The sequence below is a fragment of the Lampris incognitus genome, chromosome 1 (assembly GCF_029633865.1).
Source record: "Lampris incognitus isolate fLamInc1 chromosome 1, fLamInc1.hap2, whole genome shotgun sequence".
In the NCBI taxonomy this organism is placed as follows: Eukaryota; Metazoa; Chordata; class Actinopteri; order Lampriformes; family Lampridae; genus Lampris; species Lampris incognitus.
Window position 1 is genome coordinate 134,589,603 of NC_079211.1, and position 19,448 is coordinate 134,609,050.

General features: G+C 43.5%; 1 protein-coding gene across 1 annotated transcript; it reads left to right on the forward strand.

Moving 5' to 3' along the window:
• Window positions 1-1,509: 1,509 nt before the first annotated feature.
• Window positions 1,510-16,703, forward strand: figla (folliculogenesis specific bHLH transcription factor). The gene is made up of 5 exons (XM_056279831.1): window positions 1,510-1,695; window positions 10,993-11,139; window positions 13,407-13,490; window positions 15,770-15,937; window positions 16,632-16,703. Exons 1-5 carry the CDS (start codon window positions 1,510-1,512, stop codon window positions 16,701-16,703), a joined length of 657 nt encoding a protein of 218 aa, XP_056135806.1.
• The last annotated feature ends 2,745 nt before the right edge of the window (window positions 16,704-19,448 follow it).

Genomic DNA, 19,448 nt, shown 5'->3' on the forward strand with positions numbered 1-19,448 from the left:
AAAGTTAGCATTTATTTCGGTCTAGCGCAAGGTATACGCACCAGAATCGCTGAACAATTCAACTCTGACAACAATGACATTGGTGCCACCTACTGGCGTTTGCATAGAACAACAAATTTGTTCACGCATTACTACGTAAGTTGAATGGGGAAAACCATATTAAGATATTGCAGTTTCTACCGACACACAGAGGTCAATTTGTCATAGTTTAGATCAATAAAGTACCTCATTATGTGGATTAAAACACCTCATTTTGTGGATTAAAATTTGAATACCTTCCATTGCTTCCAATCTGTGGCGGAGCCAGAGCGGGGGCATGGGGGCGGTCGCCCCAGGACCCACAAGGTCGGGGGGCCCCGTTTGGAGCTCTGTTGCCGAGTTTACGAGCGTCCGTGAACGCACCGGGTCTCGGGACTCCGACGCATTCAGTGACACACTCGTAAAGTCGGCTAATGATAAAAAAATACAGTGCAGTACGGGGCCCCTATACATAGATATTAACGGCCCCTATAAAGGCTAGAGCCTTTTTTACGACTATTCATGAATGCGTCGGAGCTGTGATCCAGCTGTGATTGGTTGTGCGGTATAACTGCGTCACACTGCCAGAAGGGGGAGGGAGTAAGCAACACTTTTTTTGTTCTTCAGAACAAGCGTCTGAACAGGTTTGTCTGACAAAAGTGGCTTTTCTATTCTTTCTTAGACATGTAGGCTGCTTGGCTCAATAAGTGACCATTTGTGTTGTTTGCTGGATAGGATGAGATGTCCGCTAGTTTACAGTTTTTGAATTTTAAAATGACTATCACAAGGGCTCATCGAGAAGCTCCGCCCCCTTTGCGCTGAGACCCACGCTCCGCCCCTGCTTCCAATGTCTCTGGGATGAAAGCAACCCAATACTGATGTATGACCTCACCACATTACATCACATCACAATATCAATGACCCCGAATAAAAGGAGCCCTTTCGCTATAAATGGCCATCACGCAATTCACTTACGTAACTCTTCTTCCAGCATTTCTCCGAAAAATTCTTACCCTACTCAACCTTTTACCCAAGCATAGTCTCTTCGGTTTTGAAGGATTGTCGAAGACCCCCTTTGGACAAAAGTGTGTGTGCGTGGGGGGGGGCGCATTTCCCCTTGGCCACGCCACTGCACACGCACTTGGCAACTGAATGTATATATTTCTGCGGATGTGAGAATGAACGGTAATCTGCGTTGAAATATTTCCACGTTATTTTCTGGTCTAGGCTACTGACTGTCGCCTGTCATAAGGGAGGCTCAGTATAACTGCCATGCCATCACGCCCAGAGCGAACTACAAAGCACATTGGCGCGCTCCTCTGCCACCTGTAGCCTAATTAAAACACCTGAGACAGGTGAGTTTTCCGTTGGCCCGTGTTTCCACCCTGGTGTTTTTGTGTGTCGCATTGAGGCGTAACACATAATCATAGCTAGTCAAAAACTCGGAATTTGAGAAAGAAAGTTCCCGGTTTTCTTTTTGTCTTGTAGAAAATGAAGGTGCCTGCGAAGGAGCTGCTGAGTGACGTACTGAAGCACGCAACCGGCGAAGCGGCGCTGCCGATTTACAGCAACATCGAGAAGTACAAACGGGGAATGAACGGTCTGTACTCCGTCACCGAGGACGTCCGCGAAACTGTGAGAAAAAGAGAAATGGTCAATGCAAAGGAACGACAGAGAGTGAGTCTGGTGTCTTTTAAAGCATTTCACAACACGAAGCCGGCGTAATTAACGTTAGCCTTTTGCCTGGGGTGTGTTACGAGTTGATTGGCTAACTATTAGCCATGTACCTGCGCAGGTGTTCGCTCAAGGCGTGTGCCAATTAGAGGGGACCTGCGGGAAGAGGTTTTAACAAAGCTGTGTTTTTAAATCTGTTTATTGTCTTCGAAAACAACAACAACAACAACAACAACCAAGTTTAAAAGATGGATAGAGCTTTCACAGGAAATGAAAAATATCGTAACGTGCATGGATAAGTAGGCACGTTGGTCCCTAATTAACGGGTCGGGCCATTTAGTTGACTGGTTAACGTTGTCGCTTGCGGAGTGGGAGACACGAGTTCGCGTCCTGGCTGTGGCGACAGTCTCCCGTGGCTGCCCCCCCGAATTCGCTACATTGTTGTCAGAAGTGGGCTGGTGAGACCGTGAGGTCATCGGAAGCGCGTGTGCCCAGAGGCGTGAGGGAGCTGATATGCTGACGCGCTTCCCGAGGGAGGGGGGTAGTGAAACGTGCATGGGGATAAGTAGACACGTTGGTTCTTGATTAACGGGTCGGACCCTTTAGTCGACTGGTTAACCTTGTCGCTTGCGGAGTAGGAGAGACGGTTCGCGTCCCGGCTGTGGCGAGGCTCTCCCGCGACTGCCCCCCGAGTTCGCTGCAATATATACAATCTTACTTGTTTTATCAAAAAAAAATCGATAGTAGATGTTCTCGTCAGATTCCTTAGAATTTTGCTTTATCACATCCGCTCTATTGGAAACCTTACACACGTAAAAATGACACGAAAGAGTAATGAGACAAAAAGAAACAAAAGGAACCAGCAGATGCTCCTTATGACAATCATGGGGAATTTTACACAGTATCGATGAACATCGTTTTGCTTATATGCAAAATAAGAACCCAGAACAGGTTCATCACATTTTACTGTTTGGTAATGTATGATACTGAAACTAAACTAATTTCCAAATACTTTCTCAAATATTTCAGATCTCATTTTGTGAGAAATTTTAAGCAACACTCGTTATCATTCATTTAGATGGCAATATTATGTATCATGATATGGCAGTATCTGAATATCACACTGATACAATACCATTGAAAGATATAGAATAATACTGAATTATTGCCCAGCCCTAATGACATGCCAGTGTTACAAGGGTATGTATCTTTTTGGATACAGCTCAATATATTATCAAGGGGCCTCACAGTTATTATTAGACTGTCCATCCATCGACAAGCCATAGGGGTGTTTTCGGGGGTGCAGGATGTGCCAGTGCACCCGAACCTGTTGCTTGTTGGGGGGCACTGCTGCTGCTCCTGGGACCAGGTCACACTTTCAGCCAGTTAGCCAAACAAGCGAGCAATTCTATTTGTGTTAATATTTGATTGATTTGATAGTCATCACAGGGTAATGAACAATTGTTGCACCTGGGCCCGTCTTCAGTCCTGTGGTTGGCATATTTTCAACACTCATCTGTTGGCAAACTTTTACCTTATACCCCTTTCACACTGGCCAAAACCCCTCCCACTAACATCTGCCTTTGGTCAATGTAACATTGACCACCAAAGGCGGATCTTAGTGGGTTTTTTTGGCCAGTGTGAAAGGGGTATAAATGTAGTATGTATACCAGATCAAAACCCAAATCATGAACATTTAAGCAAACATGTTTTCCTGTTGGGTATATCAAAGGTGAAAGAAAATGCCAGTATAAATAAAGTAAAGAGAAAAAGGCCTTGCCCTCTCATTGGGGAGAAAAAACAGATGGGACTGAAGATAATGATTCTCGGAGCCATTGTAACTCGGACTGGGGGAGTGTGGCAGCCAGTCACTGTCTTCTAATAGCCATAACCTCTCACCACTCAGCTCATTTATTTAGTAGCAGTAGCACTGAGGCAGTATCTCAGGAGGTAGAACAGGTTGTCAGGTGACTGGAGGGTTGCCGGTTCGATCCTCCGCTCCTCCTGGCAAAAATGTGGAGATGTTCCTGAGCAAGACACCTAACCTTTAACTGCCCCTGATGAGGTGGTTGTTCATTACCTTGCATGGTTGACACTGCTGTGTGTGTGTGTGTGTGTGTGTGTGTGTACATACACACAGGGTGTTGTGATGCATCTAGTGCAGCAGTGTGTAGTTGGAGGGAAGGTGCATGTGTTCTTCCAACCCGCTTGTGTCCCTCCTGCCCTTAGCTTGCTGCCGCTGGCTAGCCTTTGTGGCGAATAGGGGAGCATCCTAGCGTGTAAGCCTTCCCTTGCCAGTACATAGCCTCTCCTTCACCAAGACTCCTGCCAGGCCTCCCCGTGGCCACACATGGTAACTGGGGTCTTGCGGCTCCAGGCTAACTTGGCAGGGGATCTCGGAGCAGCAGTGGGCCCCAGAGATATGGTGTGCAGGCCCACCCTGGTGGACACGCCCTGGCACCTATCAACCACTGCCCCGCTGCCTTGTGGGTGAGTCTGGAAGACATAAGGCTAAGGGAGCTTACCCCAACAGAAAAGCAAGCTGTGGCGGCACGCTTCGAGGCGGTTTCCGAAAAACTGGATTTCCGGCAGCCCCCTGCAGTTGTGTGGAGGTGCCGGTCGTCTAGGGATCCCCCTTGCCATCGGAACCATCTCCTCTACAATCAAGTCATGTGGCGTTGGGAGAAGCGCACCCCCCATGCCACTTTAAAAACCATCTCTGCGCAGGTATCTTCTGCTGTCTGAGTCCTCAAAGGACCCACAAATAGAAGAAGATGGTCATCATCGGGCACGATGGACAACCAGCAAGCATTCAAAGTGCTTTGAGTGCCTGTTGCAGCTAGGAAAGCGCTATATTAAATGTGGTTATATTTACCATTTAGTAGTAGTCCATTCCTCCAAGAAGGGATAGATAACAGACACCATTGCCAGCCACATACAACACAGTGCAATCTCAGTTGACACAATTACAGGTCACAAATAGTGCTTACAACACATAGGCTACATACCAAAGGTTTACTTCCTCCTGGAGGCCAGATTATGTAGGTGGGTCAGGCACACAGCCGTTAATTTAATTCCCCAGTCTCTTGTTACACTACAGGTATGAAAAAACATTTGTGCCTCTCAGTGGACATTTTGGGAATAATTTATTTATTTTTAATACAGCTTTTATGACCCAAGTACATTATGGAGAGGATCATTTGTGTTATCTAGGTTACAATGAAGTTCATCCTTGGCTCTCTAATTAAAGGATCAGTCCAGCGGTTCTAGATTAAAACCAGTCTTTCCCAGTCTTCCTTTCCAGCAGATGAGGGCACATCTGATATCTCTGGTAATGACAGTGTGCTAAAGCGTCAGCAGTAACGACAATCACAACACCAGCTGAGTTTTGCTAAATTGATGCACTTTGATGTAAAAAGAGATTAACCAGAGGCGAATCTGTTGTTTCTGGGTTGAAGGAAAACCGACATGCTCTTGGCGCCCAGTGGCGGTTGCCTATGCTAGCAGTAGATAGTGGGTTGCTCCAATTGGCTGTATAAGATGCATAATCTTTTGGAATTTAGACCAGTGATCAGTTTCTAATTGGAATGATTTTATTTACAGACGATGGAACATTTGAAGAAGGAAGACTGTTGTGTGGAGTTCAGGGAGGAGTTAAGACAGGCGCTGGGTGGTAGTGAAGAGTTGCCGGATGGCTGGGCAACCACTGCAGAAATGGTGAGGGAGACAGCTAGGAAGGTACTTGGTTTGTCATCTGGACAGAGGAAGGAAGGCGAGGAGACTTGGTGGTGGAATGAGGAAGTACAGTGAAGTATGCAGAGGAAGAGGTTGGCAAAGAAGTGGGATAGTCAGAGAGATGAAGAAAGTAGACAAGAGTACAAGGAGATTCAGTGAAAAGTGAAGAGAGGTAGCAAAGGAAAAGGCGCATGGTGAGATGTATGAGATGTTAGACACTAAGGAAGGAGAAAGGGACTTGTACTGATTGGCTAGACAGAGGGACCGAGCTGGGAAGGATGTGCAGCAAGTTAGGGCGATCAAGGATAGAGATGGAAATGTGCTGACAAGCGAGGAGAGTGTGCTGAGAAGGTGAAAGGAGTATTTTGAGGGGCTGATGAATGAAGAAAATGAGAGCGAGAGAAGGTTGGATGATGTGAGGATAATGAATCAGGAAGTGCAGTGGATTAGCAAGGAGGAAGTGCAGATGGCTATGAAGAGGATGAAGAGTGGCAAAGAGGTTGGTCCAGATGACATACCTGTCGCAGCATAGAGATGTTTAGGAGAGATGGTAGTTGAATTCTTAGCTAGATTGTTTAACACAGTCGTGCCCAACCCTGCTCCTGGAGAGCTACCCTCCTGCCGGTTTTCCCTCCAACCCTGATTTAACACATCTGATTCAATTTATCAAAGTCTTGGTCAGTAGGTAATTAGTAGAATCAGGTGTGTTAAATTAGGGTTGGAGTGAAAAACGGCGGGATGGTAGCTCTCCAGGAGCAGGGTTGGGCACCACTGGTTTAATACAATCTTGGAAAGTGAGGATGTCTGAGGAGTGGAGAAGAAGCTTACTGGTACTGATTTTCAAGAATAAGGGTGGTGTGCAGAACTGTAGCCACTACAGAGGTATAAAGTTGATGAGCCATGGCATGAAGATATGGGAAAGAGTAATAGAAGCTAGGTTAAAAGGAGAGGTGATGATTAGTGAGCAGCAGCATGGTTTCATGCCATGAAAGAGCACTACAGATGCGATGTTTGCTTTGAGAATGTTGATTGAGAAGTTTAGAGAAGGGCAGAAGGAGTTACATTGTGTCTTTGTGGATTTAGAGAAAGCATATGACAGGGTGTCGAGAGGAGGTGTGATATCATATGAGGAAATCAGGAGTGGCAGAGAAGTATGTAAGAGTGGTGCAGGTTATGTATGAGGGAAGTGTGACAATGGTGAGGTGTGCAGTTGGAATGGCAGATGGGTTCAAGGTGGAGGTGGGATTACATCAAGGATTGGCTCTGAGCCCTTTCTTGTTTGCAATGGTGATGGACAGGCTGACGGACAAGATCAGGCAGGAGTCTCCGCGGACTACGCTGTTCACAGATGACATTGTGATCTGTAGTGAGAGTAGGGAGCAGGTTGAGGAGAGCCTGGAGAGGTGGATTTATGCACTGGAGAGAAGAGGAATGAAAGTCAGTAGGAGCAAGACGGAATACATGTGCATGAATGAGAGGGAGGACAGTGGGATGGTGAGGACGCAAGGAGTAGAGGTGACGAAGGTGGATGGGTATAAATACTTGGGGTCAACTGTTCAGAGTAACGGAGAGGGCGGAAGATAGGTGAAGAAGAGAGTGCAGGCAGGGTGGAGTGAGTGGAGAAGAGCGCCAGGAGTGATTTGTGACAGAAGGGTACCAGCAAGAGTTAAAGGGAAGGTTTACAAGATGGTTGTGAGACCAGCAATGTTATATGGTTTGGAGACAGTGGCACTGACGAAAAGACAGGAGGCAGAGCTGGAGGTGGCAGAGTTGAAGATGCTAAAATTTTCACTGGGAGTGATGAAGAAAGACAGGATTAAGAATGAGTATATTAGAGGGACAGCTCGGGTTGGATGGTTTGGAGACAAAGCAAGAGAGGCAAGATTGAGATGGTTTGGATGATATTGGGGTAAGGATGCAGAATATGGAGCTGCCAGGGAAAAGGAAGAGGAAGACAAAAGAAGAGGTTTATGGATGTAGTGAGGGAGGACATGCAGGTGGCTGACGTGACAGAGGAAGATGCAGAGGACAGGAAGAAATGGAAACAGATTATTCGCTGTGGCGACCCCTAACGGGAGCAGCCAAAAGTAGTAGTAGACAGGCGATGAAACATTTAGCAAAATGACAACCACCAACCAACCACCTAAAGCAGCGGTCGGGAACCTATGGCTCGCGAGCCATATATGGCTCTTCCGGTGACGGCATATGGCTCCCAGACAATTTTGAGTTGAAAATTATTTTTTTTTCAAAAAAATCAGTTTGGAACTGATTTTAAAATACTTGTGATATTTCTTAATAATACTGTGTCATTTTAAAGTAAACAGAAATTAGTTTTGAAGATAAATTTCACGGGTCACGGGTCACCCGTGGGTCGGGTCGGGAACCAATGGCTCGCGAGCATGTCCGGGTCATTGTAAAGGTGAAGAAATCAATTTTATCGGATAGCCAACTACTTTATCCGCTTCAACCCTTGTAACGGAAAAGATGGCGAAAAGAAAAAAAGACGATGATTACCGTGTATTCCAGGCTGCGTGGACAGAGGAATTTGCATTTGTGGAGAGAGCAGGATCTGCGGTATGTCTAATATGCAATGATAAAATTGCATCGATGAAACGGTCAAATATAAAGCGGCACTTCGATACGCACCATGCTTCATTTGCATCGAAATATCCAGCGGGGGACAGCAGGAAAAGGGCATGCGAGGAGCTACAGCGGAGAGTGCAGACGAGTCAGCAGCAACTACGTGTGTGGACCAAGCAAGGTGACGGGAATTCCGCTAGCTTTGCGGGGGCTTTGGCAATAGTAAGGAATGGAAAGTCATTCACAGATGGCGAGTATGCCAAAACATTCATGCTTGATGTGGCCAATGAACTGTTTGATGACTTCCCAAATAAAGACAAGATAATCAAACGAATAAAAGACATGCCCCTGTCAGCAAGAACTGTGCACGATCGTAGCATCATGATGGCAAATCAAGTCGAGGAAACACAAATTAAGGACATAAACGCCGGGACATACTTTTCTCTCGCGTTAGATGAGTCAACAGACGTTAGCCATCTATCTCAGTGCAGTATCATTGCCAGGTATGCTGCAGGTGACACACTGCGTGAGGAAAGCTTGGCTGTTTTGCCAATGAAAGGGACAACAAGAGGAGAGGCTTTATTCATGTCTTTCATGGAGTTTGCTAAAGAAAAAAAACTACCGATGGATAAACTTATTTCTGTCTGTACTGATGGTGCACCCTGTATGTTGGGGAAGAACAAAGGATTTGTAGCGCTTCTCCGTGAACATGAAAAGAGAGCCATCCTAAGTTTTCATTGCATCCTGCACCAGGAGGCGCTTTGCGCTCAGACGTGTGGCCAGGAGCTTGGCGAGGTGATGTCTCTGGTCATTCGAGTGGTCAACTGTATTGTTGCCCGAGCTTTAAATGATCGCCAGTTTAAAGCTCTGTTAGAAGAAGTTGGGAATCATTATCCCGGTCTGCTTTTACACAGCAACGTGCGTTGGTTGTCAAGGGGGAAGGTGCTCAGCCGTTTTGCAGCTTGCCTGAGTGAAATCCGGACTTTTCTTGAAATGAAAGGCGTCAAGCATCCTGAGCTAGACAACACTGACTGGCTCCTGCAGTTTCACTATCTCGTGGACATAACTGGCCATCTGAACCAGCTCAATGTGAAAATGCAAGGTATTGGAAATACAATCTCATCCCTTCAACAAGCAGTGTTTGCATTTGAAAGCAAGCTGGAAGTCTTTCTCAGGGACATTGAAACAGGTCGTCTTCTGCACTTTGAAAGACTGCAACAATTTAGAGATGCATGCTTAGCAAGTGACTCCACTCAACATCTGGATCTCCAGCAGCTAGCTGGCTTTACGTTCAATCTCCTGCAGTCATTCAAAGCACGTTTTGGAGAATTTCGTGCGCGCACTGGTCTTTTCAAGTTCATCACTCATCCACATGAGTGTGCAGTGGACAAAATCGACCTGACATGCATCCCCGGGGTCTCTATCGGAGACTTTGAGCTGGAAGTTGCTGACCTGAAGGCATCAGACATGTGGATGAGTAAGTTCAAGTCAGTTAATGGAGAGTTGGAAAGTCTTGCGCGACAGCGAGCAGAGCTGGCGAGGGAACACAAGTGGACAGAAATGAAAAATCTTCAACCTGAAGACCAGCTGATTCTTAAAACTTGGAACGAGCTTCCTGTGACATACCACACAATGCAGCATGTGAGTATTGCCGTATTGACCATGTTTGGCTCTACATATGCATGTGAACAGTCTTTCTCGCATATGAGGAACATTAAGACCAACCTACGCTCACGTTTAACTGATGGAAGCCTCAACGCCTGCATGAAGCTCAACCTCACCACGTATGAACCAGACTACAAGGCCATCAGCAAAACCATGCAGCACCAGAAGTCGCATTAAAAGTAAGACATATTTAATTTATTATACGTTAAAAATACTATATGGCTCTCAATGAAATATATTTAGAAATATTTGGCTTTTATGGCTCTCCCAGTCAAAAAGGTTCCCGACCCCTGACCTAAAGCATTGTTTACCTCTTTAGGTATGTTTTCAAAATTAGGTACCTCTTTGGTTCTTATTTAATTTTGCAGGTCTCTGTTTCATAATCAAAGTGGAAATATTAAGTTTTCCATCAAACATTTTCAAGTAGCGTATAGGGCTGGGCAATAGTTAAACATTATTCTTCATCATCTTTCAACAGTATTGTAAATGGGGTGAAATCTGGATGATGTTGTTTCCTATTATTGGAAACCTTTAATTTTTCAAATATTCTAAATGAATGTTAATGAGAACTCATCAACTAAAAATTCTCACAAAATGAGGTCTCAAACCTTTGAAGGGCGTATGATTTGAAAATTATGTTACATTACCAAACAGTTCAATGTGATCAACCTCATGTGGATTCTTATATGGTATCCTTGCATATGTAGGCAGGCATCATTATACAGTATATATGGATATTTTGTTGAATTTCCAGAGTATTGTCATCATATTTTCCCTGTTGCCGACCAATTATAGACCCACAATATATCCTTGTTTGAGAGATTTAAACTTTCAAATTGATTTCTCCTCAAACCTCAGTGTTGACTCAATTATGTGGAAAAGCACAGGAAAAAAAAGTTTTTTAACATTTTTTTTAAAAAGTTTAAGCCCCAAAAGCTTCCTCCATAATAATGACCCACTTGATAATATACCTACCCTGACAAAAAGGGGTCGCAAAAACTCTTTGCTTGATTTTTGAGCGTTGAGGCAGATGTGTTTAATAACACATTTTATTTGTATAGCGCTTTTCAAGGTACACAGATGCTTTACATAAGATAAAATAAATGTCAACAGATGGGTGCAGTGTCTGTGTTGGGGTGGGGGGCGATCTAGAGGGATGGGGCAGCTATGAAAGAAGCCTCTGAGATCCGGTGAGTGGTTTCGCATCGATGCCCCAACAAGCCGGAGCATAATGGCTCAACAGCCTTCTGAAATTTAATATATAAGAAATGGTGATGGAATAACATTTTTAAGTTAAACCTTTGCGTCATTTGTCTACAGATCAGGAACTTGAACAGCATGTTTTCCCGCTTGAAGCGCATGGTGCCTCTTATGCGCCCCGATCGGAAACCCAGTAAAGTGGACACACTTAAAGCTGCCACAGAGTACATTCGATTGCTTGTTGCAGTCTTGCAGGACACTGATAATGTAAGTGCTGCATTTTTACAGGAGCATCCGAAAGGATGTATATGTGTCTATGTTTGCATGGGAACCAAACTAAGACAACAGGATCGAAGTTTTGAAACGTTAACATAGGTTGATTTATTTTTATTTTTAAGAACGTTTCAAATTCATTTAAAGATTAACATTTTATATTAAAGTGTGTGTGTGTGGGGGAAATTAATTGATATGCGCCAATTTTGTATCATCAGAATATTTTTGGGGTGTCCGAGTAGCGTAGTGGTCTATTCCGTTGCCTCCCAACATGGGGATCGCCGGTTCGAATCCCCATGTTACCTCCGGCTTGGTCAGGTGTCCCTACAGACACAGTTGGCCATGTCTGTGGGTGGGAAGCTAAATGTGGGTATGTGTCCTGGTCGCTGCACTAGCACCTCCTCTGGTTGGTCGGGGCGCCTGTTCAGGAGGGAAGGGGGAATAGCGTGATCCTCCCATGCGCTACATCCCCCTGGCAAAACTCCTCACTGTCAGGTGAAAAGAAGCAGCTGGTGACTTCACATGTATCAGAGGAGGCATGTGGTAGTCTGCAGCCCTCTCTGGATCAGCAGAGTGGGTGGAGCAGCGGCAGGGACGGCTCGGAAGAGTGGGGTAATTGGACAAGTAAAATTGGGGGGGACAAAGGGGGGGGGGTCCCAAAAAAATTAATAGCATGTCCAGAGTTATTCAACAAAAAAGATGCATTTTTAACTTGTATGTAGTTATTTCAAAGAATAAACATAAACTATGATATGGACATCATTAAAGGCACCCTTAAATAATATTTGGCTGTACAACCTTTGGCAACAATGACAGCCTCCAAACATTTCTTGTTTCATCCATAAGATTCAGTTTCTCCAACTCTTCCATTGCAATTTGTTCAACTACTACTACTACTTTCGGCTGCTCCCGTTAGGGGTCACCACAGCAGATCATCCGTTTCCATTTCTTCCTGTCTTCTGCATCTTCCTCTGTCACACCAGCCACCTGCATGTCTTCCCTCACCACATCCATAAACCTCCTCTTTGGCCTACTTCTTTTCCTCTTCCCTGGCAGCTCCATATTCAGCATCCTTCTCCCAATATACCCAGCATCTCTCCTCCACACTTTCCTCTCCTCCTCCTTCTCCAACTCTTCCATTGCAATCTGTTCAAGTTCTTCAATATTTGCAGGATTAATTTTCCCAATGACAGATTTCAGCTCTCTCCAAAGATTTTCAATTGGATTGAGATCAGGACTCATTTCTGGCGAGTTAAGCTCAGTCCAATTTGAAGTTTTCAATCATTCTTTTCTGCTTTTTGATGTGTTCATTGGGTTCTCATCCTGCTGAGGGACCCAGGAACTTCGACCAAAGCCTAGTGTCCTTACACTGGGTAGCATATTTTGCTCTAAAATGCCTTAGTAATCCTCTGATTTCATGATTTGTTTAATGTGTTAAAGGCCTCCAGTACCAGAGGCAGCAAAGCAGCCACATCCTCCCCCATGTTTAACTGTAGGTAGGGTGTTCTTTTCCCCATAAGCTTCATTATGTAATCTACAAGCATATCGCTGGTCTGCATTGCCAGCTCTACTTTAATACGTTTTCCCAGAAGTCAAAGAAGGTTGAATCCGTTTCTGGATATACCTTTTATTGACAGATCCGTTTCAGTCAATAAACGTTATATCCAAATGAACCGATGAAGCATTGTGGTTTGTTTGGGTAGGTTTTGGCAAAGATCAGTCATGCCTTTTTATGTCATTCCTTCTGCAGTGGCATTCTCCTTGGCCTTCGCCCATAAAGCTCTTATTGGTTTAGTGTGCAGTGTATGTTACTGGTTGAAACGATCACTATGGGTTAGCGTTAAGGTGGATGGATGTTTAATGTGGTGCTTTTTCAACAGTCTGCACCAACCTTTTGAAGACTTTGGTTATTGATTTTCCTCTTTCCACCATGTCCTGGGAGGCTCTTGACAGTTCCATGAGTAGCAAACTTCTTAATAACGTTGCAAACTGTTGAAACAGGGATGCCAGCATCTTTGGAGATGGCCTGGTACCCTTTAGAATTTTTGTGTTTAGTGATAATAGCATTTCTGGTGCTCTCAGACAGCTCTCGTCTTCGCCATTGTGAAAAAGAAACTGGGAATAAAAGTGGCCTCTTTAAGCATTAAAGTCATCATTCATGGGTTAATTCAAGTCACGTGAGCACTAAGAATTTCTCACAGGTGAGTCTAATTTCTAATTTACCACAGGTGTGTCTAATATATATATTTTCCTTTGAACAGGGTAATGGCACTGATTTTATCAAGGATGCAGTCAGTTACGGTAATGCTCAAATGATGAGCAGTAACCTGTGGAGAGTAGACGATGTGAGTGGTTCTTCCTGATCTTTCCTCAGCACGTTGGAACTTTTCTGTTTTTTGCAGAATTCATTCAAGGACACTTTTTATAAGTGAAATGGAGACAAAGATACAAACTCTGTACCATATCTGTAATAGGCATGGACACATCACAATACATTTAGAATGAGAAAAGCTCTACTTAAATCCAGCTGCATTCCATAGGAGATTCGTTGTTACGCCTGGAACATAAGGTGCATTGTCAGGGAAGGGAAGCCTCATTACACCCTGAATATTGTGGTTGTAATTATAGCTGAAGCAATTTCAGTCACCCATTAATACTGGGTAACTGCAATACAGGACATTAAAATCACTAACTTGGTTAAAAATTTTCAAGGTGACTACATTATGTTTAAGATGTATGATTTAAAACGTTTCAATGAAAAGCATCATTGACTACAATTGAACATGTTTAAAAAAACCCGCCTAACTTGCTATACTACAATATATTGTCTACTACTTTCGGCTGCTCCCGTTAGGGATATACTACAATATATTGTATATTGTGTATATACACTGAGCCAAAACATTATGACCACCTCCCTAATATGCTGTTGGTCCTCTGTGTGCCGTCAAACAGCGTCGACCCACAGAGACATTTACTCTACAAGACCCCTGAAGGTGTCTTTTGGTATCTGGCACCAAAATATTAGCAGCAGATACTTCAAGTCCTGTAAGTTGCAAGGTAGAGCTGTCGTGGATCGGAATTGTTAGTCCCAGATATCCCACAGATGCACAATTGGATTGAGATCTGGAGAATTTGGAGGCCAGGGCAACACCTTGAACACTTCATCATTTTCTTCAAACCATTCCCAAACAACATGTGCAGTGTGGCAGGGCGCATTATCCTGCTGAAAGAGGCCACTACCATCAGGAAATACCATTAATATCAAGGGGTGTTATTGTCTGCAATGATGTTTAGGTAGGTGGCATATGTCAGATTGACGTCCACATGAATGGCCGGACCCAGTGTTTCCCAGCAGAACATTACCCAGAGCGTCACACTCCCTCCACCAGCCTGTCATCTTCCCACAGTGCATCCTGGTGCCATCATTTCCCCAGGTAAATGGCGCACATGTACACCGCCATCCACATGATGTAAAGGAAAATGTTATTCACCGGGCCAGGCGACCTTCTTCCACTGCTCCAAGGTCCAGTTCTAATGCTTGCGTGCCCATTGTAGGCACTTTTGGTGGTGGACAGGGGTCATCATGGGCACTCTGACCAGTCTGTGGCTATGCAGCCCCTTACGCAACAGAGTGCGATGCACTGTGTTGTGACACACAGTGATTCCTCCCATAACCGTCATTACAATTTTCTGTGACCTGTGCCACAGTAGACCTTCTATTTGTTCGGACCAGACGGGATAGCCTTTTTTGGTCTCGCAAATTGTTGAGCCTTGGGCACCCAAAACCCTGTTTCCAGTTTGTGGTTTGCCCCTCTTCGGACCACTGTCAGTAGGTAATCGCCACTGCTGACTGGGACCACCCCACAAGCCTTGCTGTTTCAGAGATGCTCTGACCCAGTTATCTGGCCATAACAAATTGGCCTTTGTCAAAGTACCTCAGGTCTTTACTCCTACCCATTTCTCCTGCACCCAAAACGTTTACTACAAGAACTGATTGTTCAGCTTGCCATCTAATCTACCCAGACACATGTGCCCTTGTTTGGAGATGACCAATGCTATTCGGTTCGCTTGTGAGTGTTCATAATGTTTTGGCTCATCGGTGTATACTGATCAATATAGTATGTAGTATGTTCTTGTACAGTTTGGTGGCATGGGATTATTAGTCCATTTTGGTCAAATTCTTCAGATCTAGAGCTTTAACTTTTACACTTTTTAAATTTTCCTTTGTTCCAAGTGCAGCAGCACTTTATTATGGCTACCATCCCAATGGGTTGATACTTTTAATGAACAGTTTTTTTGTTGTTTGCTGTAACTATTGTGATTAATGTCCCATGGCCACTTGTATGTTGAGTTTGTGTTTTTGCCCTCTGTTGCAAATCAAATTTCCTCTCGAGGGATGATAAAGATCTGAACTAAACTGAATTGCTCTTGGCTGACACTGATATCCAGAGTAACTTAAAATAAGTGCAACAACTTACATATGTGTAGATAATTAAAATGGCCAGCTATCCCAGTGTCACAAGAATTGTCATGCATCACAGTTTAGGTATTGGTAATGAAATGAGAGCCAAGCACAAAGACAATAAAAATAAAACTGTTGATATTGTTTTTCCCTTAACAGTTGCTGAACAGCATGACAGAGGGAGGCATGGTGGATGACTACATGCCGGGGCCTGTTGGCACCTCACTTTTTGCAACAGAGGAAGATCTGAACAGAGTGGTGCTGCAGCACTGTGTGATGCCCTCATATCAGTTTGTCATCCAAGTTGCACCACCCGATGAGACGACAGTAATTAATCTCTCTAAGGCTTATACATACTCTTTTTATGCTGCATAATGACCCCAATTATTGGTCTCTGAAAATGGGTCCACTGGAGCCGTTTGGACAGATTTTTATATTTTGCAAAGATATTTTGCAAAAGTGCACGTAGATATTCTCTCTGTTCGCTCCATAAAAATACTAATTTCCTCAGCCCATCTGGGGTTTCAGTGAACATCTTTGCTGAATCACGTTAGCTTTGAATTGTATTCCCTGTAACCTACGGTAGCATAAAGGTTGATGAAATGATTAGAAAAAGAAATATGTTGCAAGCCTTCATGTGCCTTACTCTCAAAAATTTTCTTGAAAATTATATGCTGATACAACGTTAAGACTAAAGCAGTGACTGACACAATTTTAACTACCTGCTAACCAATTTGGGTTCCTCAACTCAAATCGCCTTTTTTCCCTTTTTTGTTCTGCTCACCAGAGCTCATCTTATCTCGCCTCTAGGAAGTTTTGTTAAACCCAATGAAAAATCAAATTGTTTAAAGAAAACAAATCGCTACTCATCTGGTTGTAAAACTACATAGTCTTTGAAAACAGGATGGGAAGCCAACATGTACACCCCGCTTCCAGGGGAAAAAAACAAAACAAAACCCAAAGACAAAAACATTAATCAGGCCATCATTTCATTCTAGACTGTCATCCTTATATCTGGCAGGAAGAAGCCACAGTTGCAATCGGCAATCAGCAAATGGCTCCTGTAAGTGTTTCCAGTGACTGGAACATGTAGTCGTGACGAACCTGATTGGTTGAAAAGTGAACAGTCCTTGGATTCTGAGTTATTTTGTCATTATCGTTATTCAGGGTATTGTCTTCCCTGTGTGTTTCTAAAACAAAAATGAGCATTGACTGTTGCCCATAGCCGAGTCCTTTGATTGCAGACACTTTTCTTTTGACAACTTAAAAAAACACCAAGGACACTTTGCGGAGGTGAGCTGTTTTGAAGAGAACAGTTTATTTTGACAGCCAGAGTAGGTCGCCTGGAGAGACATTCGAAAGCTTTCACTGCGAGGCGTCCTGTTAACCCCATTGGGAAGTAAATGGGGGGGGGGGTGCTTTCTTCATGATAATTCGTTTCCCCTTTTATAGTAGAAATGTATTAGTACGAATGTAAATTGATCATACGTTTTCTTTTTTCACTATAGGTGTTTAAGTGCTTTTTTCTACTTAGTATCCCCAGGTTGAAAAAAATGACACAGTGCCAAGGCTTGGATGACTGGATGACGCGTGAAGCCATTTGAGTTCAGTTTTGGCTGGGACTTGTTGAACATCTATCAGGTGGGCTTCTTGGACACCAGGACATGGAATGTTGTTGTTTTGGTTCAGTATAGGGCCTTGAAAATGTTTTGGGAAAAGCACACACCAGTTAGAGTACGGACAGACTGGTAGTTCTTCCTGCTAATTTGTCGAATTAATACTGACCAATTTATTATACTCATCAAGTTAACATGGGATAATGCATTATTGTATTTTGACCAGTCTCACGTCCGCTATTTATTGTGTTGCCTCATGAAACGTGAAAAGGGATCGGTTACATCTGTCAGAATAGACAAATGTCTCCCCCGTGTGGTGTCAGAGGTCAACGACATTTCAGAAAGTCTTGACGCGCGCTCAATAATCCAGGTAAGGACGTCACAGGAAGTTAAATCAGTTCATCTGGACACAGTTCTGTGACATTCCAGGAAGGAGAAACTCACCTCAACATAAAGGTGTTGATGTTGGTAAGACAAAACGTGACCCTTGAAGGTCACTCAAGGTGAAAGGTCATGATATCAGATAGAATCGCGAGTGGGACTTGCATACCACTAGTAGTAATTGTTATCTGCAGCTGTTTTACTTAAGTTAAATGTAGTTTTGACCGATGACCTTAAATTTTATATTGTACTGATCATCAAAAGTAATGTATTTTTTGCAGCAGCTGTGGGTGGACTTTTATCTTATAAATGGACAAATTAACATGTTGATAGTTTGTAAACTGTACAATTTCTGACCAAGCAGCTGCAAAACATTTTTTTTTCTTTTTCTTTTTGGTGATGTTGATCATAACTATGACCCAATTTCGTCCAAAATGTAGCAGAAACCCTCTGGTGATATCCCATACTATGTCATCTTAATTTAGTTTGCCATTAGTTTTTCTCTGTGTGTGTGTGTGTGTGTGTGTGTGTGTGTGTGTGTGTTAAAAATCCACCAAAGACAAGCATGAAGTAGTACTTTTTGTTTTGTAATTTACCACTATACAGGACCGGACCTAACTATGTTGCACATTACAAACAATGGAGGCGCACCGCCACGGAAACATGCTTTCCCAATCCTAGATAGTCCTATTTAATTGACTCAGGCTTGTTAAGTTCCCTAAAGGGATGATATTAAACTTTGGTATCCCTTAACCTACCTGTGTAACACCCTGCCTCAATTACATTTAGGCTTATATGACCCCCCACAAAATCAATGCCAGAGTTTTGACTTAAAATACAAATCATGACACAGTACAGTATGTAAATGTGTGTGTGTGTGGGGGGGTGGTGGTGGTGGTAATTCTTGTACAGTCGCAGCTTAGTGGAAACAAATCTTTTGTTCTCTTTATTTAGGAGAGACTGCTCTGAGGAATTGTTTACCAAAAGAAGATATTTTTAATTTCCATTTCATATTTTTACATTTGTATTTTTATTTTCACTGCACATATGTATCCTCAGCAGCCCCTATAAATACAATTTACAGCAAAACTCTGGCCTTTGTTTTTCATTGCTTTCAAAAGGAAATTGTCAATTGTTGTATTGACGTGTGGGGAAGCCTGGCCTGAGTGACTAAAATGTAGGAGGCGGACTCAAAACTGTTTCCGGTTAATATTTACATTTGCAGCTATTAAATATTTACATTTGTAGCTACAGGGTGTAGCTACACAAGAAACAAAAGAATCTGTACAAAACAAAAGCAAATTAACAGTTAACTAATCTTAACTGAACAAAAAACTTCCAATAACTGAGCTGAAAACAAACATCAGGTGAACAAAACTCAACTTGTAACAATTTGAACTTAAAAATCAACATCACGTGCACACGCCTACACCCTGATGTCCTACCCAACTAACAACTCTAGAGCAACTGCTGGAATACTTCCTTGGAGTCAATCAGCAGCACCTTCAGGCTGCACCACTGTGGCAGGGGAAGCCAACACCTGGTCATGAGTAAGACAATGATGGGACAAATGGTGTTCTCGCCCACTTTGTCACGACATGTAAGAAGTATTTATGTAATTGTAGAACACCAGCTGACAATTCTTTATGTTGGCAGATTTTGTGTGTGTGTGTGTGATCAGCCAAAACATTAAAACCACTGACAGGTAGGTGAATAACATTATCTCGTTACAATGGCACCTGTCAAGGAGAGGGAGTGAACAGTCAGTTCTTGAAGTTGATGTGTTGGAAGCAGGAAAAATGGACAAGCGTAAGGATCTGAGTGACTTTGACAAGGGCCAA

Excerpts from the sequence above, each read along its gene's own strand:
- figla (XM_056279831.1), top strand. The coding sequence starts at position 1,510 with ATGAAGGTGCCTGCGAAGGAGCTGCTGAGTGACGTACTGAAGCACGCA. Across the intron at positions 11,140-13,406 it reads TCTTGCAGGACACTGATAAT|GGTAATGGCACTGATTTTAT; the intron begins GTAAGTGCTGCA and ends TCCTTTGAACAG. Across the intron at positions 13,491-15,769 it reads ACCTGTGGAGAGTAGACGAT|TTGCTGAACAGCATGACAGA; the intron begins GTGAGTGGTTCT and ends TTCCCTTAACAG.